A 27,681-nucleotide genomic window follows, 5' to 3' on the forward strand; every position below is an offset into this window, starting at 1 on the left:
TCTCTGGCTTATCTTATTACACTGAGCAACTGGTCATTCTTGCACTGGCTCAGCTGCTCTCAGATTACCTGACCCCACTTATTCACTTGTTGGTCTGCTTCCCAACTGAAACACAGCTCCTTCCAGATGCAGCACCATTACAGGGGAAACATCACCTGTTGAATTTCCACCAGCCATGTTAATCCAGCCAAAATGATGGTAACCTCACCATATGTCCCATCCAATGCTCCTCTTACCATATTTATCGAATACACACAGCAAAAGAAAAGAAAAGAAAAAAAACTAAAACCCACCCCATGTGATTGCATGCTGGTTCAATAAGGAAAAGGAAATCGTGACCTTGTCGTGGTGCTGGAGCTTGAGCACCTCAAGGATGCCATGAGCTAAACCGTGAAGGGACACCCAAGACGGGATGGTCATGGTAGAGAGGTCAGACTAAATATGTTCCCTGGGGAAGGTAATAGCAACCCACCCCAGTATTCTTGCCATGAAAACTAAATGGATCAGTTCAACCAGAGATATGTCGGTATACCATCGGAAGATGGGACCCCCAGGTCGGAAGATGGTCAAAATGCTACTGGGGAGGAACAGAGGATAAGTTCAACTAACTCCAGATGTGATGACGCAGCTTGCTCAAAGCCGAAAGGACGGCTAGCGGCCGATGGTGCTGGTGGTGAACGATGAATCCGATGTTCTAAAGATAAACACACCATAGGAACCTGGAATGTAAGATCTATGAGCCAGGGCAAATTGGATGTGGTTATTGGTGAGATGTCAAGATTAAATATAGATATATTGGGTGTCAGTGAACTGAAATGGACTGGAATGGGCCACTTCACATCAGATCACCACCAGATCTACTACTGTGGACAAGAGGATCACAGAAGAAACGGAGTAGCCTTCATAATTAATAATAAAGTGGCTAAAGCAGTGCTTGGATACAATCCAAAAAACGATAGAATGATCTCAATTCGAATTCAGGGTAAGCCATTTAACATCACAGTGATCCAAATATATGCCCCAACCACAGATGCTGAAGAAGCAGAAGTAGATCAGTTCTATGAGGATCTGCAGCACCTACTAGATAATACACCAAAAAGAGATGTTATTTTCGTTACAGGAGACTGGAACGCTAAGGTGGACAGTCAAATGACATCTGGAATTACAGGTAAGCATGGTCTAGGAGAACAAAATGAAGCGGGACATAGGCTGATAGAATTCTGCCAGGACAACTCACTGTGCATAACAAACACTCTCTTCCAACAACCAAAAAGACGGCTTTATACATGGACTTCACCAGATGGCCGACACCGAAATCAGATTGACTACATCCTTTGCAGCCAAAGGTGGCGGACATCTATACAGACAGTAAAAACAAGACCTGGAGCTGACTGTAGTTCGGATCACGAACTTCTTATTGCACAATTTAGAATCAAACTAAAGAGAATAGGGAAGACCCACAGATCAGTTAGATATGAGCTCACTAATATTCCTAATGAATATGCAGTGGAAGTGAAGAATAGATTTAAGGGACTAGATTTAGTAGATAGGGTCCCGGAAGAACTATGGACAGAAGTTCGCAACATTGTCCAAGAGGTGGCAACAAAAAATGTCCCAAAGAAAAAGAAAACCAAGAAGGCAAGATGGCTGTCTGCTGAGACACTGGAAGTAGCCCAAGAAAGAAGGAAAGCAAAAGGCAACAGTGATAGGGGGAGATATGCCCAATTAAATGCAAAATTCCAGAGGTTAGCCAGAAGAGATAAGGAATTATTTTTCAACAAGTAATGCGCGGAAGTGGAAGAAGACAATAGAATAGGAAGGACAAGAGACCTCTTCCAGAAAATTAGAAACATTGGAGGTAAATTCCAGGCAAAAATGGGTATGATCAAAAACAAAGATGGCAAGGACCTAACAGAAACAGAAGAGATCAAGAAAAGGTGGCAAGAATATACGGAAGATCTGTATAGGAAGGATAATAATATCAGGGATAGCTCAGACGGTGTGGTCAGTGAGTTAGAGCCAGACATCCTGAAGAGTGAGGTTGAATGGGCCTTAAGAAGCATTGCTAATAACAAGGCAGCAGGAGACGACGGTATCCCAGCTGAACTGTTTAAAATATTGCAAGATGATGCTGTCAAGGTGATACATGCCATATGCCAGCAAATTTGGAAAACACAAGAATGGCCATCAGACTGGAAAAAATCAACTTATATCCCCATACCAAAAAAGGGAAACACTAAAGAATGTTCCAACTATCGGACAGTGGCACTTATTTCACATGCCAGCAAGGTAATGCTCCAGATCCTGCAAGGTAGACTCCAGCAATTCATGGAGCGAGAATTGCCAGATGTACAAGCTGGGTTTAGAAAAGGCAGAGGAACTAGAGACCAAATTGCCAATATCCGCTGGATAATGGAGAAAGCCAGGGAGTTCCAGAAAAACATCTATTTCTGTTTTATTGACTATTCTAAAGCCTTTGACTGTGTGGATCATAACAAACTGTGGCAAGTTCTTGGTGGTATGGGGATACCAAGTCATCTTGTCTGCCTCCTGAGGAATCTGTATAATGAACAAGTAGCAACGGTAAGAACAGACCACGGAACAACGGACTGGTTTAAGATTGGGAAAGGAGTACGGCAGGGATGTATACTCTCACCTTATCTATTCAACTTGTATGCAGAACACATCATGCAACGTGCTGGGCTTGACGAATCGAAGGCTGGAGTTAAAATCGCAGGAAGAAACATTAACAATCTCAGATATGCAGATGACACCACTTTGATGGCTGAAAGCGAGGAGGAGCTGAGGAGCCTTATGACAAAGGTGAAAGAAGAAAGTGCAAAAGCTGGATTGCAGTTAAACCTCAAAAAAACCAAGATTATGGCAACCAGCTTGATTGACAACTGGCAAATAGAGGGAGAAAACGTGGAGGCAGTGACAGACTTTGTATTTCTGGGTGCAAAGATTACTGCAGACGCTGACTGCAGCCAGGAAATCAGAAGACTTTTACTTCTTGGGAGGAGAGCAATGACAAATCTTGATAAAATAGTTAAGAGCAGAGACACCACACTGACAACAGAGGTCCGCATAGTTAAAGCAATGGTATTCCCCGTAGTAACCTATGGCTGCGAGAGCTGGACCATAAGGAAAGCTGAGCGAAGGAAGATAGATGCTTTTGAACTGTGGTGTTGGAGGAAAATTCTGAGAGTGCCTTGGACTGCAAGAAGATCAAACCAGTCCATACTCCAGGAAATAAAGCCAGACTGCTCACTTGAGGGAATGGTATGAAAGGCAAAACTGAAGTACTTTGGCCACATAATGAGAAGACAGGATACCCTGGAGAAGAGGCTGATGCTAGGGAAAGTGGAAGGCAAAAGGAAGAGGGGCCGACCAAGGGCAAGATGGATGGATGATATTCTGGAGGGGACAGACTTGACCTTGGGGGAGCTAGGGGTGGCGACAGCCGACAGAAAGCTCTGGCGTGGGCTGGTCCATGAAGTCACGAAGAGTCGGAAATGACTGAACGAATAAACAACAACAAACAATGATCAAATGGCAAAAGCTGCAACCAAGAAAATATTCTATATGCTAAAAGTAAGTCTCGCAAGCTGCAAATCAAGCAAGTCTAGTTAGTGTTCGTTCAGAGCCATAACATTAAAAAGTATAAAAGGGAATGATGCAGCATTTTCTTTTCCAAAATTGTGGCTACAACTGCCTATTGATATCAAGAGAAGCCAGCAATGCATCAGCACTGTAGACATTTAAACACTGACAGTAATTTATGGTATCATCTAAACACTGGTGTAGAAGTTTATATCTGAAACTCTAACAGCCTTCCACAACCTGGTGCTCTCCAGAAATTTTGGACTACAACTCCCATCAACTCTAGCCATAGGCCACACTGGCTGGGGATAATGGGAGGTGTGGTCCAAAACATCTGAGCGGGGGGACCAGGTCACTTGCCCCTGAACAAAGCTATCACTTGTATTGGTCAAACAAACAATGTGGAGATGGTGTAGTGTCATTGTTAATAGTGTGAACTATAAGCCGTAAACACCTGGTTCAAATCTAAACCAGGAACTCTCAAGCCTCTGCCTGAGAGCCAGTGTGGTGTAGTGGCTAGAGTGTTGGACTTGGAGTCAGGAGATCTGGGTTCTAGTCCCTACTCAGCCATGGAAGCTCACTGGGTGACTTTGGGCCAGTCACAGACTCTCAGCCCAACCCACCTCACAGGGTTGTTGTTGTGAGGATAAAATGGAGAGGAGGATGATTATGTACACCACCTTGGGTTCTCTGGAGGAAAAAAGCTGGGATATAAATGCAATCAATCAATCTACCTCAACCTCTCCAGAAAATAAAGATTTCTGTCAGGCTGCAGCTTACCGAAGGTGGCTCATTGAACCTCCAGTTAAACACCCTATATGGTTACAATATCGAAAGCATGGAGGAGACATGGAGATACATGCACCTCCACACCTGACTTCCCCTTCCTGGTGTTAACCAGGAAGGTCTGGAGAGAGACTAGAAATACATCCTACTGAAGGCTTACGGGAGCCTTGCATAATCAGTATAGGGATACAGCGAGCATCTGCTTGGGCAGAGGCCCCCCTTGCTTCTGGCCCTCATGGACCCAACCAATGCAGCCGGTGTGAGGGCGGTCCCACATCTGAGCTGTCACAAGCACTCGGGCATGAGTGCGCTTTCTCCTGCTGTGCTCCAATCGGGGCCTTAAAGGGCCCTCTTAAAACAAGGCTACCTTACATTAAGAGGGCCTTTAAGGCCCTGACTGGAGCAAAGGGGGCAGGAAATTGTGCTTTCCAGAGACTGGAGGGGGCGAAAAGAGTGGGCTCACAGGGGCTAGCAAGAGCTCGGCAGAGGTTCTTATGGCCTGACTCATTGGGGTGGACTGCACGAGAGGGGCAAGCACTCACAGGGTGGATGTGGGACGCATTCACAAAACCCTAAGTCAGGGTTCCCAGTCACATGGAGGACTGTAAGCATTAGGGATGTGCTCCGCTTCTAATCGGACCGGCGAATTAGAAGCGGAGCAGGGTGCTTCGCCTCCTCTTAAAGCGGAGGCGAAGAGGATTGGGGGGCTGGCGGAGCGTTGTGAAGAGGATCGAGGTGAAGGCGGATCCTTCGCCTTGATCCGGAGCTCCGCAAGAAAGGTAAGTGGGGTTTACCGGGCCCTGCCGCTGTTGCTGTCGCCCATGCGGCGGCAGCGGCAGGGCCCAGTAAACCCCCCTCCCTTCTCTCCCTTACCTGCGTCCGTCCGCGGTCCCTCGGCTTCTTCAATTGAGCCCGCGGCTCAACCAGGAAGTCTAGGCCGCACGGCCCAGACTTCCTGGTTGAGCCACGGGCTCAATTGAAGAAGCCGAGGGACCGCGGACGGACGCAGGTAAGGCCCCCTCCCCCTTGGTCCCTTACCTCTGCAGGTAAAGGAGAGGAGGGAGGGGGGCCTTACCTGGCACCACTCCCCTCCACTGCAGAGCTCCAATTCAGAGCCAGAGCTCCGCGGCGAAGAGGAGCGGACTATGGGCGGAGTGGTGCGGAGCGGAGCGGGCCTGATCTGAAATTTTCGGATCGGCCCGCGGGGTGGATAGGGGGGTCCGTGCACACCCCTAGTAAGCATGTTCAGCTCCTTTACTAATTTCAGTCTAACTCCTCTGTCCATTTACAACCAGTCTCCAACAAGCGTCCCATCAAATAAAGCGCTCCTTCAAAATAGTGTAGATTCATGCATTGAATAAAGAATTCAGGCTGTGAGGGAATATTTGGTTGACCAGTTAGTTTGTATCTCTGGCGTTTATATTTCCAAGGCTCTCCTGTGTTGCAAATTGGCAAAAATATACAGAGCTATTATGTTTGCTAATACCCACCTGAAGTGCTTTCAAGAGGATTTCCCCAGGAAGATTCATCCTCAAAGCTCTGGATCTGAAACAGGAAAAAAAAACCCATTCCTTAAAGCAGCCCTGTTTTTGTTTTTTTAAATATTATTAAAAGTATATATCTTCTCTTTAACATTAGGATTTGAAACTACAGCAACACAAAACCTTCCAGATGTTTCACTGTTGTTGGTGCCTCTTTTTAAAAATAGTTTGAGTTTCACATTGTATAGAGTTTATAATACTTTCCCCTTCCACATTCCACTAGTGCTGGGTCAAAACTAGGCAGATATGAGAAATTCATTTCAGTTCTGGTTTTCTTTTTAGCAGGATTTATCCAGTTCTGCACTGAGCATGGATTTGGATGCAATCTGCAGTCAAAGTCCATACATTTCTGAGCTTCCAGTTTGATTTGCAGTGTGTTTCCCCAAAAAATATGTTCGACGGCACACACATGTTGAAAAATGTGCATGAAAAAATGCACACAAATAGGCATAAAAATATGATTTAATCAAGAGAAGAATGAGTACACTTCCGAGATGCACAAAATTGATGCATGTACCTGGGAAAATACGTACGAAGATACAGGACAGTTAACTGTCAGTTTTATGTTTGATAATATATACCTGCAGGAGCACCGTTATATATAGCAATGGCCATTGGTTTGGTGCAAATAAATTTGACTTGACTTGAAAATATGCACAAAAATACACCTGCGTTTTCATGTGAAAAAAAACACAAAAAAACAAAGCTCACAGTCTGATATGAACTCAAGTCAATATAAGCTTCGAGATGGAATTCAGAGAATTTTGGTGAGACTGCATTTTGCTAATTTGAACGTCCCTATGTTGCCAACTGAAAATCACTGCCACTAATAGTGAACTTAGGTGGTGAGTGCCAACAGAAATGAAGCCAAAACAGGCCCACTGAGACACAAGAGGTATATTTAGGGAACTCTCAGATTTGCAGAAGTACCAAAAAAAAAGAAAACACCACTTTTAAAAAACCACAACCACATAAATGGGCAACCCACTGCCCCAAAATTAGTCCAATGAGAATTAAGCATCCTTAATATCCATTAGGGATGTCAGGATTATGTGAAATCTGTCCTATGTGTGTTTCATGTGCAGTTCCATTTGTTCTGGCGTCTGGTCACAGACAGATTGGAGGGGGGGAATCATTACACAGAAAAATACAAAAATAATTCTGCAAGAGGGTTCACAATGATTTACTTAATTTATGTTAATATGTAACATTTAGTACACTGTCCCCATTCCATTCAATATTTCCTCACATATATTTTCCAGTCTCAGCAGAAACCTGCATATAACCCTACAAATAAATTTGTGTAAATTTCGGGAAAGTAAAAAAATAATAATCTGAAAGTCATAGAATCATAGAATAGTAGAGTTGGAAGGGGCCTATAAGGCCATTGAGTCCAACCCCCTGCTCAATGCAGGATTCATTGCAGGTCTATGGACTCCGCATGGTCTGAGGAGGCTGGTCTGCAGTGGATCCTACAGGTCATGTTCTCAAAAATTCAAACTCATTTCAGTCTGTCTTGAATTTCTCCACCATCCCTTGTAGCCATGGCATGTTGAGTTTCAGTTGGAAAACAAAATCAAACCCAGGGTGAGAGGAATCTCCTGCTTGGGGAGAATGACTGGCTGGGACCCTGAACAGAGCACTCCTGTTTGGAGGGAAAAGGCACGGCAACATTTTGTTGCAGGTTCCACTCAGGTTACCTAATGACAATCATGAAAATGTTACAGATACAGTCATCCAGATATCAAAAACTTACGATACACCAAACTGAATGCATCCCACTAGTCATGGATAATATAGTGCAAGGTGACTGAGAATCTCTCCTCTCTCTTTCTCTTTGAATGAGGTGGAAGTTGATTCCTGCTTCCCATTCTTCATTCAAAAAGGTGAGTTTCATTGACCCCCTAATGGGCTTTCATTACAGGTGGGCTGTGTTGGACTAAGGTGAGTCACATGTTTAGGTTGATGGTACTCCTGAACCTTTAATAGTTGTGTAGGAGAGGGAATTTTAGCAAGTATTGCTGGACACGCAAGCTACTACCTGCTGCAATTCCCTCTTCTGAGCAGCTGTTAAAAGGTGCAAAAGTGCTGTCCTCTTTTGCGTTTGGCCACCTGCACAGGATGCATAAACCTGTACTGTTCTCTTTTACAGATAATTACAGTAGATCTACTAAAGAGGGTATGAATGTTGTTGTCTTGATGGCTTTTCCTCCACACCTGAGAGAGCATTTTGGCATTGCCCAGAGTGGAGGCTATGAAGATAAACAGCTGAAGCAGCAGTTACTACAGCTGATAAGCTGTCTCTTTCTGATTAAACATCTCAAAAGCCATCCCAAGACATTTGCTGCCTGAGGTGGAGCAGCATAACTTGGGTGGGTAAGTGAGGGACCCACCCTATCAAGATGCATAGGGACCAAAGCCAGGCAGGTTACCTTGGCATATGAGGCAGAAAAACCCACAAGAACCTCTCCCCATTTCAGGAAGCAGAGAAACAATAGCAATAAATTTGATAGCTAACCATTTGCTGACCTTTCAAATATTCTACCTCAGGCATCCATCTCACTCTGCCTAACGGTGAGGCTGGCCTTGAAATCTCTGACCTTAGCTAGACCTACCGGCTATCCCACGACGGAGGAGGGAAGATCTCATGTTGTGTTTAACGTGAGATCCCTCCTCCGTTTACATGCAACGCGTGACAACCTCAAAAGGAGAGGCGTTGAGCCCACCATTTTTATTTTTAAAGGGGCAGCAGTGCATGAACGGTCGTGCGCAAATGGTAGGAATTTTTTTAAAATTAAATTATTTTCCCTGCTCCCCCCATCCTACCCCCGATGGGTGCAGCGCTCCTGAGGAGGGCTGTGCCCCGTGCGCAGCTCCTGGCTTCGTGCGAGGAATCGCGCGGAGCTGGGTCAACCCACTGCAACCAGCCATACGTTCCGCGGTCTCGGGCTCAGCCCGGGACTGCGGCAAAACCGGGGCCAAAGTGGAGGGCGAGATCCCAGGGCAAGGGAGGGATGATCGATCCCTGATCCTGGGATCCCCTGTGCATCATGTGGACACACGCCGATGATCCCAGGGTTTGCCCCAGGATAAAGCCCTGTCTATCTGTGGCCTAAGTCTTGATTTAAGCTGTGATTATTGCTGTTTTCTAATTGACAGTATAGGATAAAAAGGACAGGGCTCCTGCATCTCTAATAGTTGCATAGAACAGGGAATTTCTGCAAGTGTCATTTGTATACATGTGGCACCTGGGTGAATTTCCCTCTTCATCACAACAATTAAAGCTGCAGGAGCTATACTAGAGTGACCAGATACAAAAGAGGGCAGAGGGCTAAGGGCTTTCTACCCATTTTGCTCTTTGAGACGCAGTCATTATCTTCCATATCTTAAAACACTGCTGAACTGGCTACAGAGAGTGAGGGTAAGAGAAATCTGATGCCAATTACTGGCCCAGCTACCAAGGGCTGTATTGCAACTGCTAGGTAATATTTGAATCACTGCCATAAAACAACAACCTTGTTTAAATGTGGAATCTAAAATATTTCTATAAGTTCTTTAAAGATGAGATACAATATGGTCTATTGAGGTCAGTGGTTTTTCCTCCCAAACTCCTTGAAAATATTGTCCCCCCTCTCTCTCCCTCCCACCTCTCTGTCTCTCTCTTTCTTTCTCTCTCCACTCATACACCTGAATCCATTGGTATGCAAATAACGTTGGAAACAAACTATTCACTGTTTCATATTTCAATGGTCACAAAGAAATGAAAAGTAACCATAACCCCAAAAGCTATCACAACAAACAAAGAAGTTAAAGAAACAGTTATTAACACCTGAAGTAAAAGCATTCAATGTAAATCAACAAAATATGAGCACTATACAAAAATAACTAGCAATGATATTTCTGTTCAGTTTTCATACTCTGTTACTCTACATTAAATATTTCCGTGGACGTGCCATGCCATACTGCTCATAAGCTGGCATTTAAAGCAATGGTAAAAAAGAAAATAGCCATTACACGTCTAAACTTCCATGTGTTGAACTTGGCAGGACTTGGAATTATCCATTAATCCCTACTCGACACATTATTATTATTTATTTATTTATTTATTTATTTATTTCTTACCCGCCTCTCTGATTGGATCGAGGTGGGGAACAACAGCAAGCATAAAATACATAAAATACTGATTAAAACAAAATAGACACTGTTAAAACACCCTAAAAGTATCCTAAAATTCTACTAGATAGGCCTACCAGAAGACATCAGTCTTGATATCTTTCTTGAATATTGTCGTTTTTATACTGTTTTTATGTTTTTTTAATTTTTGTATACTTTTAATGTTTACTATTCTTAATTGTTGTAAACCACCCAGAGAGCTTCGGGTAATAAAATAAATAAATAAATAAATTGAATGCTGAAAGACTGTCAAGCTGACGAGTCTCCTCTGGCAGGCTATTCCACAGACTGGGAGCAGAAGAAGAGAAGGTCCTCTGGGTAATGGTTGTCAGCCTAGTCTTTGTTGACTGAAGTAGATTCTTCCTAGAGGACCTGAGTGTGTGGGAGAAGGCGATCCAACAGGTAGCCTGGACCCAAACCATGTAGGGCTTTACACATGACGAGGAAACGGGATAGTTTCAAAATTAAGCATCTCTAAGTATACTTGGACCATAAGAGCTTGCTTTTGGGGGCATGAAGGGACTGGGATGAACTATTGTAATACTGTCTTTTATGACCTTCCCCTCATTCCTTGCAGACACAATGCTGAGAGCTATCTAAACTTGAATGCATTCTGTTTTCTAGGGGTGTGCACGGACCCCCCACTCCGCTTCATTTTAAGATCCGCCATTTTCGGATCGGCCCGCTCCGCCCCGCCCCCACTCCGCCTGTGCCCACTCCGCTCCGCTCGGAGCTCCGGATCTGGATCGGAGCTCCGGTCCCCCCCCATAGGGGGGGTTACCGGGCCCTGCCGCCATCGCCGCCCATGCGGCAACGGCGGCAGAGCCCGGTAAGGGACCAAGGGGGAGGGGGCCCTTACCTGCCTCCGTCCGCGGTCCTTCACCGTCTTCAATTGAGCCCGCGGTTCCACCAGGAAGTCTGGGCCGCAAGTGCGGCCCAGACTTCCTGCTGGAACCACGGGCTCAATTGGAGACGCTGACGGACCGCGGACGGAGACAGGTAAGGGAGAGGAGGGCGGGGGGTGTTACTGGGCCCTGCTGCTGTCGCCGCATGGGCGACAGCGACAGCGGCAGGGCCCAGTAAACCCCACTTACCTTTCCGGCGGAGCTCCGGTTCGAGGCGAAGGATCCGCCTTCACCTCGATCCTCTTCGCCACGCTCCGCCGGCCCCCCAATCCTCTTCGCCTCCGCCTTAAGGGCAGGCGAAGCCCCCCGTTCTGCTACTGCTTCTCCGGTCCGATTAGAAGCGGAGTACATCCCTACTGTTTTCACTTCCCTTCTAGAAGTTAACAAATCACATGATACACCTTCATTTCCTATCCACATGCAACATGTAACAGTCCGCCTTACCTCTTCCATCTCAAAGGAATCTGAAGGCTTCCAACTTAAGCCAGGTACTCTTCTGAGCCTCTGTGCCAAACGCAAATTGGACTCCTTGAACGATCTGTCTTTGGTAAGCATCTCAGAGGCAGAAGGAAGGTGGGGTTGTTTTATAGGTAGATGAGGCAATAGCCAAGTTTTGCTAGCTCTGGGTTGTGGAGGCTGGGATGCAGTCATTGCCTCCACTTCCTCACTTGGGAACAGTTCTTCTTTCAGAGAGATCAAGGTGGTGTTGTCAACCAAGCCAGTCCTGGTTGTTATGTGTAAGTCCGCATCAGTACCAGCTTCAGAGGGGTCATCTTTGGCCTTGAATGGGCCAGCCTTCCGATAAACTTGAGGGCCGTGCATCGTTGTCTGCCTAGACACTTTTCTCAGGAGCTGACCTAACCTTCTCCTCTTTGCCTGTGCGGCCACTGGTTTGCCCTTCGGTGTCTCTCCCGTGCTCTTCCCCTCTCGGTTCCCCTCTTCCAACTTGTGTTGCATGGCGTTGACGTCATTCAGCAATGAGGAAAAAGCACTCGTCACATGATCCAGGACTTGCAATTGCCGAAAACGCCCTTCGGTTTGAGAGAGAGGAAAACAAACCTTGTGTATTTATTTGCTGAGTTGCAGACCAAACCTACAAAGCTTTAGTGCGCTAAGGAGGGGCTGATCTTCTAAATCCCAAATCATGCCAATGTGGCTGCTGCTGTCACAAGGCTACACCCTTGTGGTCATGACCCACATAGTAGTGTATATGTATATATTAATATTAAGTGTAACTGCGGGAACACACGCCCTGAATGACGGAGGGAGGCATGCTGCTGTTACAAGGACTTCCATGACCCTTAAGGACCAAGATTGTCATGATATATGTAAATATCTATGCAAACTGACCCTAAACTGCTTTAAAAAAAACCTATTTTAATCTGTTTGTATTCTATTTTTATTTTATTTTAACTTGTACACTCCTATGAAATTTTGAATGGGTAGCGGTATATAAATATTGTAAATAAAATAAATAAACTGGTGATGAATGGTGAAGTGCTGCAAAAGCTAGGATTTTCTTTAACCATGTTTCATTCAGCAAGAAAGCTCTGAAGAACACATAAGTTCTCCTTCACAACCTGCTCCTCACACTTACAATACACCAGCAGAGGGTGGGAGGAATTAAAGAAATTTAGAATAGAAGAGAAAGAGACTCAGTGTTCCTTGACAAACAGAAATGGATTCTTCATATTGAATAATAAATATTAAAAATCATTTCCTGTTCATCAAAGAACACAGAGCTTCTTTCTCATCTATTCTCAACTTGCACATGGGTGACGCCTTCTAACATCTTGAGTGGATTTTCACCCTCCTCACACATTGGTACTAATTGCCTCCATATGACAACTTCACGTCACATTTAGGAGCCCTGTAAATGTTAGTCTAGCCCAGCCTTCTTGAATCCAATGCCCTCCAGATGTTTTGGAATACAACTCCCAACAGCCCCAGCCAGCATGATCAAGGAGGATGGGACTTGCAATCTAAAATACCTGGGGGGCACCAGGTTAGCGAAGACTGCCCTAGCTGCATGGGAGTTGCTTTTCTGGGTTGTACGTCCTGTGCAATAGGGTAACATTTAAATGACCCAACCATGGGGGCATTTGTCTACATGATCAGTCCTTGTTTACATAGTTGTGTCATTTAAACCTCATGCTAGCTGCATAGTGGCTAATAGAAAAGTAGATTCCACATGGCTAAATAACATTTAGTTGTTTAGGCTAAATACATAGTTGACCTTCTAAAGGCTACAGCCAGATCAAAGTGTGAATTTTGCCCATATTCCATTTCTTTTCCTTGTTTTAATTTAGCCACAAACTAGGTAGCCCTAAAGTTTGTGCTTTACAGCATTGCAAGACAAAGGTATATTTCCTTCTCTGATAGAAGCTATATTTCAAACACTTATTTATTTATTTATTTATTTATTTGTTTATTTATTTATTTATTTAAACTGTGTTTTTACCCGAAACAGGATTCAGGGGATATAATTCTGACAACTTTTTTCTCTGAGCAATTAGAAGTTTTGTGACCTTCCCATGCTATTACATCAGCTCAGCCAATCAAACTCAGAAGTGTCACAAATTCTATGGGCCTGTTCAGACAACACACTAAGCCATGATTATGCTGCTAACCCTTTTGCAGCAAATGGTTAGTGAGTGTGTTTAAACTGTGTTTATGTAGCCTCCATGATTAGAAATGGTTCATACAACATGCTAAGCCATAATGTTTAGCTCAAAATGCTTAACCATTTAGAGTGTCATCTGAACAGGGTCAATATAATCTACTGTATAGTAGGACAGATACTCATTTCAGTACCAAAGCAGGTGCACATTACATAGACCGTTTCTACACCTGCCATTCCCCCACCACCAACAACAACCAGGATCGTCCCTGGATTGTTCCTGTGCATCCAAATGCCACACAGGGGATCCCGGGAGTAGGCAGGGATGATCCCTCCATTTTCCTGGGATAACCCTTAGGTGTAGAAAGGGCCATAGTTTATGTATGGCCCCATATAGAAAGCAATTCTGAATCAGAGATCATCATCATAAAGATCCTTTAAGACAGTTAGAGCTGGGTGTTGTCCAAGAATACTTTGCAGTGTTTATTAACGGCAATTGTATACCTCAGTTGATTTCAATGAATAGTTCACTGTTTTAGTCACTCGAAGCCCCCGAGGCTATATTCTTGGCTTCAGAGCAACAGGAAGTCATATAAGAGAGGGAGAGAGGACGGGGGTAGGTGGGAGCATGACTCCAGCAGATAAAGTAAACGAGAACTTTATTGGTTGGCATTCCAAACTTTCCTATAGGTTTTGCTAAAGCTCATTCGGTCTGGGAGGACAAATATTGTTCTACAAGTTGGCTATGAAAGAGTTTACATTTCAGTGGGATTTACTGAATGACATGGGAGCTTTTGATAATGATGATGATGATTATGATGATTTATTGCATTTGTATACCTCCCCATAGCCGAAGCTCTCTGGGCGGTTCACATAACCTTAGCTTTTGGGCTTTCTTTCAGATCCACTTATGAATTTCACGCATCTGGAAAAGACAGAGTTGCTACATGTGTAAAGACTTCCACCCTTCCTGAATGTCAAAGGTGTGGCTGCCACATTGGGAGAATCACTGGAGAGAAAAGGGTGGGAATTGCTGGGATTCTCGACTGTCGCTTATCTTTGGGAGGCGCCAAATGCATTCCTGATGAAGACTGTTAGTGCTCCTTCAGCAAGAACTCTATAAGAATGATAGATCCCAGGGCTGCAAATCTCTCCATCCAAAATTCTGCCCAGATGTTGGGGTTCCCATCTAGTTTAGAGAGCGGTAACAGTGCTTTAGCAATCCAACTTGCTTCCTTTTTTAAAATAAAATAAAATAAATCAAAATAAATCTGGACTTTGTTCGAACAGCTGTGCATGAGTGTTTTGCTGCAGTTTTCTGTTTGCCTCTTGCTCTTTATGTGTTACTGATGCACCATGGGGCGATAAGGTATTCAGATTCCTTTCTGCACTATGATTTAATCAATGCACATTTTCTTTTAGTTTTATTAACATTATTTATTTATTTTAAAAGACCTTTCTAGTCACTGCCACCTTACTAAAATGGTGATGTCTGGAAAGGTGTCCCCACATCATTTAAAAAACATGTATATATTGCATTGCAGCCTTATGGCGACATGGCACTATAACATTCTTTCATTTAAGTGTCATTTTATTATTTAAACAAAAAGTTTAGTTGGACATGTGATTCAGTGTTATACTGAAGGTGTGCTGAGCTACTGTGCCCAGTGTACCGGGCACTAACAGGACATGTTCACCTGTCAGTGCCCGGATCAAACCCACACTTCCTAAGAAAAAAGGCGGAAGAGTAGTGGTGAAGGCATCTATACCTGTGGAGATTGTGTTACTCTTCCATCATTCTCAGAAAGGTTGGACTTCCTTTCATCAGAAAAACATAGAAACAGCACTGGGAAAACACAGCAGGATTACAAAAGGATGACTACATTGTATAGTCTCTCTCTCTCTCTCTCTCTCTCTCTCTCTCTCTCTCTCTCTCTCACACACACACACACACACACACACACACACACACACAGAGTAAAATGTGAGTGAATGATCCATGCCAGTTCCACAATAAATCCCCATCTGGAAGCTAGCCCAAGAGTCATTGGTGCTTACCATATAAATTGGGGTTTTCTACATCCATGCGCTGCCTTTGAGCTTCGATAAAGACCCGGATATTGATTCCTTTAGCCATAGATGCACAACTGATGAACCGAGAAGGGATTTTAGTGCAGATGTCCTGTTCATCTCTTCCAAACCCCAAATCCAGCAGAACCTCAACTGGATCCTTTTCCCAGAAATCGAGCCATTCAGTGACACTATGGAGAGAACCACAACAGAAATTAACTCGGTTGGTTGATACAATCTCTCATTTCGTTAATATCCCACCTTTGTGTTTTGCAGCTAGACAGATCTACAGAGGCTTTTGAGTAGCTAGCAAACAGGACACCAAGCAAATCTAAGGTGACAGCATAAAATAAAATCTGGCTTTTCTCAGAGATATAAAATGGATATTATAGGAATTCAACTCTATTTATGTTTATTTATTTGGCCTTATAGCTTACATAGCTTATAGCCTGACTCTTCCCAAGGGCTCAAGCCAGGTAGTAATGCACATGTCTGTTTTAATAACTGTTATCTTAAGTTGAGGATTTCAACTTAATGACTTCAGTGACAAGCTTCTACTGTGAAAAGGGAAAGCATTCTTTGGCTCTCTCTTTCATGTAGCTGAATACAGTTTTCCTGATTGCAGATTCTTTATCTGATTGCTAGTGATAAGGGTAAACTCTCCCAGCCAGGACTGCAACTGGACTCAGGAAAACAGAATGGTTGCCCCCCTCCACTTTGCTGCCACCCCCAAGCTTGGAAACATTGTTTAATTTTATGTTAAGTCCAATTCAGCCCCTGCGGTACCCCGATCTTGCCACTGGGAGTGTTACAAGGTCTGATCCCTCTGCCACCTTCTCTAGTGAGACTCAAACCCTTCCCTCTCTCCCATCTACTTGCCTGCCTCCTGACAAAGCTCTTCCCCCCCCCCCAAATCACAGATAACCAGCTTCTGTTCCAGTGGCATCAGCAATAGTGGAATAGAAGAAGGTCTCTTTCTTCCCCTCCCTTCTCTGGCTCCTGGCACATTAGTATGGCTTTGAGTAAGTGCCAGGAGTGCTGGGAAATTTAGTTTCAGTGGTATGAATGGTATGAATGACAATAGCACTGGGAAAACTACATTTCCAGGCATGCTTGACACTCTGCTCAGAGTCTGAGCTAGGTGGCACATGAGGGTGGGTGGGGAGAGCTTCCCTTCTTCCATTCCATGGCTACTGGAGCAGCAGGAAAGGAAACTGGATGGGGAAAGGAAGGCTTGGCAGAGGGTGTTGGTGGTGAGAAGACAGAGGACCAGGACTTAAGTTCTCCTCTAGCTCAGATTAAAATCTGGGCCAGGGAAGAACTTTCAGGCCTGTCTTTCTCCACATATATCTAAGGTGAGCATTGTAAGTCACCAAATCCTGTTACTTTAATTTATTCTGGTTTTATGTGATTTTAAAGTTTTAAACTGGATTTTATGGTTGTAGTTGTAAACTGCCCAGAGAGCTTAGGCTATTGGGCAGTATAAATATGTAATAAATAAATGAATAAATAAATAAATAATACCCAGAACATTTGGATAAATGAAGATTTTCAAAAATGAGATACTAATCTCCAGGTTGGACACGATGGCCTTCCAACTCTGCTATTCTATGATTCTATGATTATATTTTCTACAGCACACAATGAATGTGGATGGGCAGACTATTTGGATATCTTTAGAACATCCCTAATTAGAACTAGATTAGGCTTGTGCTATGATTGTGCAGGTCAGATGGAAAAGGAAGGCATCTGAACATGAAGTTCTGTGATGCTTCTTAAAGTCGCCCAAAAGAAACATGCCCAGAGACAGGTCCTCACTAGCTTCTAGAGTAACACTGTCACTCATGGTGATGGACCGACACTGATGCTCAAGAAAGAGACAAGGACCAATCAAATGCCTCAGATGACCCATACACACACTCACACTCAATGGTAAAGAGTCACAGAGGAGCATATGCAAGACCTACCAAGCATACACATCTACTTAGATCCACCCTGCATTTTGAGATGTGTGGCTTACAATTCAAAAGCTACAACCGTTAAAGTCAAGCCAACACTGACCTTCTGGGGACACTGGGGTGAGAGTGGGATGAGCCATCACTGTTCCATCTTGAGAGAACAGGCATTTCTGAAAACCGATGCAAGGATCTACGTGTACAGTAGGGGAAAGCAGCAATGAAAATTGTTTACACTCAAAGTCCTCTGGGATGTCATTATAATTTCTTTCTGGAGTAAACATTTGCATCTTTATTTTAGTTCAAAATGTTACTTTGTAGGAGCTCTTCAGTCGAAAGGCAGGCACGATACTGTGGCAAACACATTTGTTCTCAGGAACAGTATGTTACAGTAGGTGTTAGAATGTAGGTGTTAGGTACCGGTAAATGCTAATTATAAAGGTGGCAGAGCTTCTTTGCTTTTGACAGATGGCATATCTTTAGGAGTCTTTGGGGAACACACTTTCCCTAGCCACCTACCTTCCAGAAAGATATAACTGCTTTTAATAAAGCTCCATACGGAACACATACAATGAGCAGTACAGGAAGGAATGTCTTACAGTCATTTCTTTACTTTGCTGAGACTTCTGGTATTATTTCTTAAGTAGTTCAATGTTTTCAAGGGGCTACAAGGGGATGGGTATTGCCGTCCTTGAAAGCTACCCCTCAACATGTGCTCTGTCTCTCCTCCCAGTTGTTTACTCACAAACAACCAGCTGTTGAGTACACTGGATGGGGAGGTGAGCCATCTTCCATACAGCATCCCTTTGAGTTAGTTACCTGCATTTCCCTGGCCACCTGAGTATACTTAGTGTGTTGGGAAAACATCATACATACATATGGGAGGTGGTATAGAAGAAGCTTTCTTATGTATGTTGCTGGATTTGTTTGCTCAGGAGTGCTGTGCTGAACATTTATGGCTAAGCACATGCTAGTGAGTCTATATGGGGACACACCAACTGCATCTGTGTCCATGTGCTTTCTCCATGCAATTGTGTGCATATGGGTGTAGTGACGGCCGGATCTGCGAATTTCAGTTTCTTTGTTTCACACTGTTCCAATTTTTTATTTGATTCATCCCGAACTTTTCAGATTTTTGCATGCACTTCTCCTAATACATACATTTTTGTACACACTTTTGCCTGACATACACATTTCTGCCTGCAATTTTAATAATATATATAATGCATTTTAAATATTATTTTAACAAATATATGCATTTTTGTGTGCACATTCCCCTGATATACACACTTTGCACTTACTTTTTGAGTGGAGAATTCCAAAGTTGTAAACGTACAAATTTTGAAGGATAACTGCATTTTGGTTTACATACTGGTTGGCAAGTGAGAAATTTCTCTCCCCCCCACCCCATCCTTACATATGTGTCACATTGGGAAATGTACATTAATACAGTTCTGCTGTGATTCCACCAGCTGGAAATGGACAGCCGGAAGAATGGAAATGGCTGCCAGCTATCACTGTGTACAGCCAGGTTTTTGTGGCTGTTTCCTCATATGAGAAACTGGAAGCACTGTGACTGCTTCCATATAAGAAAATCTGATTGTGTGAATGATCTAGTTATATTTTTTCAAACTGCCCAATAACCAAAGTTCTCTACAGAGTTCCCAAACTAAAAACAAAACAAAGTAACAATCAAATAATAAACAAGTCATATAAAAGCAAGATGAAATCACTAGGACATCATAAAGCCAAGAGTAAAACCAACAACAATGATAATGCAAATGCTATTTTGGGATGCATTAATAGAAGTATGGCTTCCAAATCGTGCAAAGTACTGGTTCCCCTCTATTCAGCACTGGTTAGGCCTCATCTTGAGTATAGTGTCCAGTTCTGGGCACCACATTCAAGAAGGATGCAGACAAGCTGGAGGGGGTTCAGAGGAGGGCAACAAGGATGATTCCTGTCTGGAAACAAAGCCCCTATGAGGAGAGACTGTTTAGTCTCTTGGGCATGTTTAGCCTTGAGAAGAGGAAGGCTGAGGGGAGACATGATAGCACTCTTCAAATACTTGAAAGACTGTCACACAGAGGAGGTCCAGGATCTCTTCTTGATCATCCCATAGTGCAGGACATGGAATAATGGGCTCAAGTTACAGGAAGCCAGATTCTGGTTGGACATCAGAAAAAACTTCCTGACTGTAAGAAAAGTACAGCAATGGAACCAATTACCTAAAGAAGTTGTTGGCTCTCCCACACTAGAGGCCTTCAAGAGGCAGCTGGACAGCGATCTGTCAGGGACGCTTTAAAGTGGATTCCTGCATTGAGCAAGGGGCTGGACTCGATGGCCTTATAGGCCCCTTCCAACTCTACTATTCTACGATTCTATGATTCTATAAAACAGTGTGAAGATCTGAAAGCACTAAAAAGAGTTCCTAACCAGTCCAATTCTGACCCACATGCTGTTGAGACAAATGCCTTGGAGTGCAATAGTCACTAAACCTTCTTGTTACTAGCTTGTATTCGCATGAAATATTAGTCCATATTTTAGCATGAACACTTTACATTTACACCCACATACAATTCTAGCTAATTATACATAGCACATTAAGCTTAATACTAGGAAAATTTAGAAGTCATCATGAAACTAGCAAATATTCTTCCTGTCATCCCACAGTTAAGTCATCAAGAGTTGCTCTGCATAATTAACTATATTGCCTTTCTGGAATTTTGAAATGCAGAAGTGTATGGTTCACACCATGCATCTAAACACCATGCGTAAACCTACCGCATATAGTTTTGCACAGTCATTTGTACCATTCCTGATGGAGGTGAAAAAGCTGCAAAAAAACCCACAAAATCAATTCATTGGTTTTTTTAAAAATGTCCAACACTCAGAAACATTGTTAAATCATTTTTTTTAAAAAAAGAAGAAGTTTTGAACATCACGTCATGACCATCCATATTTTTTGGAAAGGGGGAAAAGGCAATAGTAATTTATTCAAAGCAAACAAAGTCAATTCTGAGCTCATCCAACTTATTTACTGGCGGTGGGTGGAGATGTGTGATGGAGAGGCCACAGGACACTTCATATCTCAACCTCTCTTCTCCCCTTTCCATCCACCAGCACATCCCCTTATCTTCTGACATCTCTTATAAGGCCACAGTTGCAACTTCTGCGGCAGTTGGGAGGGGACAGGGGAGAGAAGAGTCACGATTGGATCTCCTTCTCCACGCCTGCATCTCCATCTACCTGCTAAGGGGAGGAGACCTGCAGGATCCTGTGTCACCCGAGATGCTGTTTAAGGGCCACAGAACTGCTTTGTTAATAAATACCAACAATTATTATATATAACTGTATTATGAAAAAAACCCCATAGCATTTTGAATGTCTGAACACCTTTTTCACCGCCATAAATAATGCTTTGTATCTGAAGGCTATCTATTCACAATCTAAATTGACATTGTAAAGTAATGTCCAAAGATCAGGTATCAAAGTGTGTGTGTGTGTGTGTGTGTGTGTGTGTAGAAAAAGGAAAATGGAATGTGGGGGAAAACAGTTTGATTTATGTTATAACTAGGACAGAAAATTAGTTACAGTGCCATCAATTTAATACTCTTGTCTTTATAATTTATTCCGTTTTGGCCTCTGCCCTTGTGGCTTCTGCTCTTTTAAATTACATTCTAAAGAGTCGGTGTTAGTCTTATTCAGCAAATGTTTGTTTTGCGTAGGATTTCTATTGACCTACTTTGCACACCCTGTGTATACCATATTATTGTCAAATACAATGCAAGTATTGTCTTACCTGCTGCTTTGTCTCTGTTTTCCTGTAAATCTTTGCTTGCAGATAAGCTGTTGGAATAAGGGTGGGGGAAGAGTTGTTGTTGTCCAAGAGAAAAAATTAAATATCCAGAACTCTCATCTACTTATTTACAAAACAGATGTGACAAAGGCTCTGTCTAACAGAAGAGATTTGTCCTAATTGTGTAGTGAATGCACTGGCCTGGTGGTATTTTCCTATATCCTTCTCTTTGCTAGCCTAATATTTTACAATCCTAGTTCCTGGATAACCATTAAGATAGAAAATGTGCCTACTTGGGCTGCATACTACTAAAGGTATAATAAAAAATAATGTTGCTGGTTATTAGGGATAGAGTAGAATTTTGGAAAGGTGTGTGATTGGAAACAAACTCCCCCAGTTCAGAAATCCCTGAGCCATTACAAGCTCAGCACAAACCCTGCCCACATTTCCCCTCTCCGCTCACTTTGGCACCAGAGCCCTTTTCTACCAGTATCCCTCCTTCCCACCCCTTTCCCTTGCTTTCACAAAGTGACCAAGTGGCTAAAGCCCAGCATCAAAGCTGACGTTCAAGTGGTTTCTGCATTCCAGAAACAGCTTAGCTTTAAGCTTTTGGTTCTAAGCTGTTTCTGCATGCCAAGATGTCCCTGCTGAAACGACCTATGGGAGGGGCAGATTCAGACTCCTTGATGAAGATAAATAAAATATATTTCTCAGAATGAAGTTGAGCATAGTTTCTATTATTATTATTATTATTATTATTATTATTATTATTATTATTATTATTTTATCATCATCATCTTCATCACCATCATCCTCTCTATACTGCCCCATAGTCGAAGCTCTATGGGCAGTTTACAAAAGATTAAAACATTAAACATTAAAAATTGATACACAAAGTTTTAAACCATAAAAACAGACAATATACAAAGAAAATATCCATTTAAAACAACTTTGAGCTCTCAGCCAAAGATAGATCAATTAAAAACTCAACATATGCTGTTAAATGCCTGGGAGAAGAGAAAAGTCTTGAACTGGTACCGAAAAGATAACAATGCTGGCGCCAGGTGGGCCTCATTGGGAAGATAATTCCATAATTGGGGGGCCACCACCAAGAAGGCCTTGTCTCTTGTTGCTGTCCTCTGAGCTTCCCTTGGAGTAGACACCCAGAGGAGGACCTTAGATATTGAGTGTATTATACAGGTAGGTTCATGCTGGGAGAGGTGTTCCATCAGGTATTGTGGTCCCAAACCATGTAAGGCTTTATAGGCCAGAGCAGGCCAGAGTCTGTCTAGTTTCTAAGACTTCTTATTCTACAAAATGTGTTGGCAAATTCAGGAAGTCCAGAGGACATTTTTTGACATTGACTCCCAGACACCGCCCCCCCCCCCCACACAATAGACCACACTCCTGCTGCTGCTGACACACTGCCAATTTTCAGCAGCAAACTGCTACAGAGGGATAAAATTGCCAAATTTGGCTTGTTTTCATGTTTCCAGATCTCTTCAATCTCCTGTGCCATTTTCCCCCACCATGGTGATGGAGCAGCAGCAGGGAGTGCATTGTGGACTGTGAGGTCCACATGCAGTCCACAGGCTTCCCTCCTCTGCTCTACTCAGAATACTTCATAACACTGAGGCAAATGCCCTCCCCCTGTGGCAAAATTAGTTTCATTGATGTGGGTGATGGAAACAAATTATCGGCAAAATGGCAAAAAGGTGGGGGTTCCTTACCAGTAGAAGCAAGAAGAACTCTTACCAAGACAGTGTTATCATGCTGCTGGCAGCCACTGGCTCTAAGAGCTCTCCTTGCTGCTGCAAAACAGGTCGTGAAAACAGCAAAGAAATGGAAGCTTTATCATGCCCTTTCTTTGACCTTTACCTTCCCCAAATGCAAGCTGAAAGTTTCCACCTGAGAACTTTCAGTTTAGCCCTACTTTTCTGAGCATGCCTGGAGCATTACTCATCTGGGGAAGTGTTTGTTTGTTTGTTTTAATTCCTCCTGACTCATTTTTCAGTAGGAATAATAAAAAATAAACTACAGTTCCCAGAGGTTCTGTCAATAATGTAGGGTTCAAGCCAACTTGAGCACCATTTGGAGGGTGATGGTAGAAAGGTAGGGTATAAATCAAATAAAGGAAAGGAAAGGAAAGGAACCTCTCGTGCCAGCACTGAGTCATTACTGACTCTTGGAGGAATGCCAGCTTTCGCTGACGTTTTCTTAGCAGGCCTTATAGCGGGGTGGTTTGCCGTTGCCTTCCCCGGCCGTTATTACCTTTCCTCCAGCTAACTGGGTACTCATTTTACCGGCCTCGGGAGGATGGAAGGCTGAGTCGACCCGAGCCAGCTGCCTGAAACCAGCTTCTGCTGGGATCGAACTCAGGCCGTGGGGAGAGTTTCAGCTGCAGAAACTGCTGCTTTAAGTATGCTCAGGAGCTGGCATGCTAATGGTTCCCCTGACGCTTTTGCCATTTTGTGAAATTATCCAGTGATGCTAAGCACTGGACCCTAGAAGTCTCTGGTGAACTGCCTCCCAAGCCGCTGCTGATAAAAACACGTCACACATTTTCTTAAACATTATGAGGACAGGAGAGGGAGCAGATGAGGAAATGCTGATTTGAGTCCACAATCTTCATTGTCTTCCCTCATCCAAAATATATACATTTTTGATCCAGCCAACTGTCTACCTATTGTGCCCAGATATTGGACCATCCCATCCCATCACTGCAGCCTGTCCCTCCCTGTCTTATTTAAGCCATGCTGGATTATGGCTCATGCTGGTGGTCATTTTGAATATTCAATTGAGGGGTTGCCATGGTTTGTCATGTCATCCAAACCTGGCCGGCAGGGGTTGTTTGAGGGTTATTTGACAGGAACAGACTATAGGTTCTTTGAGGATTATTTAACCCTCAAACAACCCATGATGCCTGGGTTCAGACATCACAATAAACTATGGCTGGGGTTTGAATATTCAAAATGGCCAATCATATCTTCTGCAACCCACCATGACTTAACTAAGCGGTGGTGGGCTGCAGTGATTGTGCAAACCCCGTCACTGTGAAATCTGATCGTTAGCCACTCTCTATGGCCCTTCACAAGCTGGCTACCCAGGATTCATTAAATGTAGGTTGTGAATATTGAACATGAGTTTTATGTATTCAAAACCTATGCTCTTTCAGTGAAAAAGATATAATTAAATAAACATCTCCCAGTAAAAGTCTGAAGGCAGAAATCAGCAGCTCCAATGAACAACAGGTACTTTTCATTTTGGGAGAAGGAGGGTGGGGGTTAAACATTCATGGGCTCTGAGCGTACTGATGATGTTGGAGTGGATATGCTATCTCCAAACAAACCAGCAAATACAGGATATCTCCTTAATCATCCTAGGACAGCTCTACTTCTTGGCTCCCCAATCTTAAACATATTTAGAATTAATAGATGATTGAGTTTACATATTCTATATTGGAGTTCTTCCCAATAAAGCATGCTGAGGATTCAGTACTAGAGGTACAGCTGGCTCCTAATACTGAAACAATTACATGCCAAAGATAAGAGTATATAATTATAAGCTTTATAATTGCACATGCTATTCAGAATTGGTCATACTTACTAGAAACCAGAGTCCATCCAGTTGCAAAGATTTTCTTCATCGGGGTCAACTAAAAATGAGACAAGATAGAATATGATTTATTTATCTGTCTATCCATCCATCCCACCCTTTCTCCAAGGAGTGCAGAGTAACACACATGGCTCTTTCTCCCCCTCCCTTTTATCAACACAACAACCCTGCGAAGCAGTTTAGGCTGAGAGAGAGAGAGTTACTGCCCCAAGGTAGTGAAGTACAAGATTTCATTTCTGTTTGCAAATCATGCAAACATTTCCCATTTGCAATCCTGAACTCAAACATGATTAGGAGTGTGTGTGTTTTCAAGAAATGTTCGCAAATTCCTGAATTTATGATCACATTTGAAAAAGGTGTATTTTTTAAAATTCACATTTTGACATGTGCATCATACGCACACACCACACACACACACACACACACACACACACACACATTTTCAGGCTTTAGTCCATGGCGGGAAGGGCCCACTTTGAAAAAGACACACTGAAATTGCACTTTTCCTGTTCGAACTGTGCACTTTTCCCATTCAAATGAGCTGAAAAACAGGTTGAAAACAAAAATGGGAGCAAGCCAAAATGAGCTTCGAAGTGATTTAGGGGAATTTAGGTGAGCTCGAAGACAACTGCTTTTCCCATCCCTAACTCGAGGTCAACCATTGGGTTTCATAGTGTGGAGAACCTGTGCCCCCTCCCCTCCAAACTGGCTAGAGAGCTACCAAATTAGTCAGAACTGATTTATGAGGCATTTTCATTTTTACTAGTACAAATCGTTGAGTTTACACGGTACGATGTTATTCATGGCAGAACCACAAGGAAGGAGATAATATGAAGAAGAAGAAGAGAACTGTGGAATAAGTAATGGGAAATTCAACATTAACAAGTGACTGAAACATCGAATGCAACCTTGACCATGATCCACTATAGCAGCTCAAACAATAAAAAAAATCTTGTGGCACTTTAAAGACTAATAAATTTATTCCAGCATAAACTTTCATGAACTATAGAACACTTCATCTGATGTGGCAGCTTAGTGTGTTCATGTAGAAGTTTTCCATTTCCAGCTGGAGCCCCATGCTGGGACATAAATTGTGGCCTGTTGTCTATACAATTGTTTTAATTTCACGTTGGTACAACCTACGGCCACACAATAAAATTCTACTACTGCTACGGCCTTTTTTATGTAAATATGGGGATCATGTACCCCTTCTAAGCCTTAACGTAGACTAGGGATGTCAAAAAATCTGTTTTCGCCAGCTTGGCCCCTTGGACTCACTTGTGTGTGAGCTGGCCTGACTCAACACAGGTTGTGGATTTCTGCACAAGTGAAGGAAAGAAAAAGGAATTATTTGCACACAGTGGTCAGATGTTCTGCCACATGTTGTAAGACAAGCCAAGTCGTGGACTTGGGGGAAATCCGTTGAACCCCTAACATAAACTAGTAAGGCATCAGCATGCCAAGGGGCAAAGGGGGAAAGCTACTGTCTATACTCCAAGGGTTGAAGCAGTACACAATAGAAGCCACTGAGGAGAAGGCCCTGATGCTGCACGGAGGCAAAAAAAAGAAGAAGTACCCAAACATACATGAAATCTTAGCACTAGCCTAGAGAAGTCATCCGGTGGATTTAGAGATGGGTGTGGACATAATACAAGTATGGACAAGCAGCAACAGGTCATTGGGATCTCAATGCTAGGGCTCAGGCTGAAGAATGAAGGAAAGGGGGCATGGGCAGGAAATTTAGGATGAGATGGTTGGCTGGCATGGGTCTGGGAATGGGAAGAAGACACCACTGGTCCCCCATAGGATAGTTTGATTAGAAGGGACTCCATGAATCTGTTGATTGCAGAGAAGAGTTTTAAGATCATATATTTCCTGGAGTTCTAAAATGGGCTAAGCTAGTTCTGCCTAACCTTACCAAGAGGTGAAATAGTCTGGAACAATGTTTATTATTCATTTATTATTTATTAAAATATTTGTATCCCAACCTATATCACTAGGATCTCAGGATAGGGTACGGATAAAACTATACAACAGTATAAAACAATAAATATATGCAGCTAAAAACAAATTAAACCATTAATCAAGCTAAAACCACTATAGAATTTAAAAGCAGTAAAACCAATTAAAATATTTAAAACAATGGGGAAGCTTTGTGAATTTAGCCATCAAAGAGCTAGTGTAGTGGCTAAATTGTTGGACTGGGAGTTGGGAGATCTGGGTTCTAGTCTCCACTCGGCCATGGAAACCCACTAGGTGACTTTGGGCCAGTAACAGACTCTCAGCCCAACCCACCTCACAGGGTTGTTGTTGTGAGGATAAAATGGAGAGGAGGAGGATTATGTACACCACCTTGGGTTCCTTGGAGGTTAAAAGGTGGGATATAAATGCAATAATAAATAAAAATAAATAAATAAAGGCTTTGTTAAAAAGCCATGTCTTTACTTGGCACCAGAATAAAGTCGGCGTTGGCGCCAGTCGGGCCCCTAAGGCGAGGGCATTCGAAAGCCCTCTCCCATGTCCCACCATAGCGTATGTCTTGCGTTGGTGGAACTTGGAGGAGGGCTCCTCCAACAGATCTCAAGTCTTGGGCAGGCATATATAGGGAGAGGCT

General features: G+C 43.2%; 1 protein-coding gene across 1 annotated transcript in view; it reads right to left on the minus strand.

Moving 5' to 3' along the window:
- Positions 1 to 27,681, minus strand: part of ITPRID1 (ITPR interacting domain containing 1) — a 65,463-nt gene that overhangs the window by 22,860 nt on the left and 14,922 nt on the right. Inside the window, exons 4-10 of the mRNA XM_063123649.1 lie at positions 25,059 to 25,107; positions 21,456 to 21,502; positions 20,438 to 20,489; positions 17,760 to 17,846; positions 15,687 to 15,889; positions 11,453 to 12,039; positions 5,880 to 5,934 (exon numbers count right to left, since the gene is read on the minus strand). Of these exons, the coding sequence (XP_062979719.1) occupies positions 5,880 to 5,934; positions 11,453 to 12,039; positions 15,687 to 15,889; positions 17,760 to 17,846; positions 20,438 to 20,489; positions 21,456 to 21,502; positions 25,059 to 25,107 (1,080 nt within the window). The remainder of the gene's footprint in view (positions 1 to 5,879; positions 5,935 to 11,452; positions 12,040 to 15,686; positions 15,890 to 17,759; positions 17,847 to 20,437; positions 20,490 to 21,455; positions 21,503 to 25,058; positions 25,108 to 27,681) is intronic.

The sequence above is a fragment of the Elgaria multicarinata genome, chromosome 1 (genome assembly GCF_023053635.1).
Source record: "Elgaria multicarinata webbii isolate HBS135686 ecotype San Diego chromosome 1, rElgMul1.1.pri, whole genome shotgun sequence".
Classification (NCBI taxonomy): domain Eukaryota; kingdom Metazoa; phylum Chordata; class Lepidosauria; order Squamata; family Anguidae; genus Elgaria; species Elgaria multicarinata.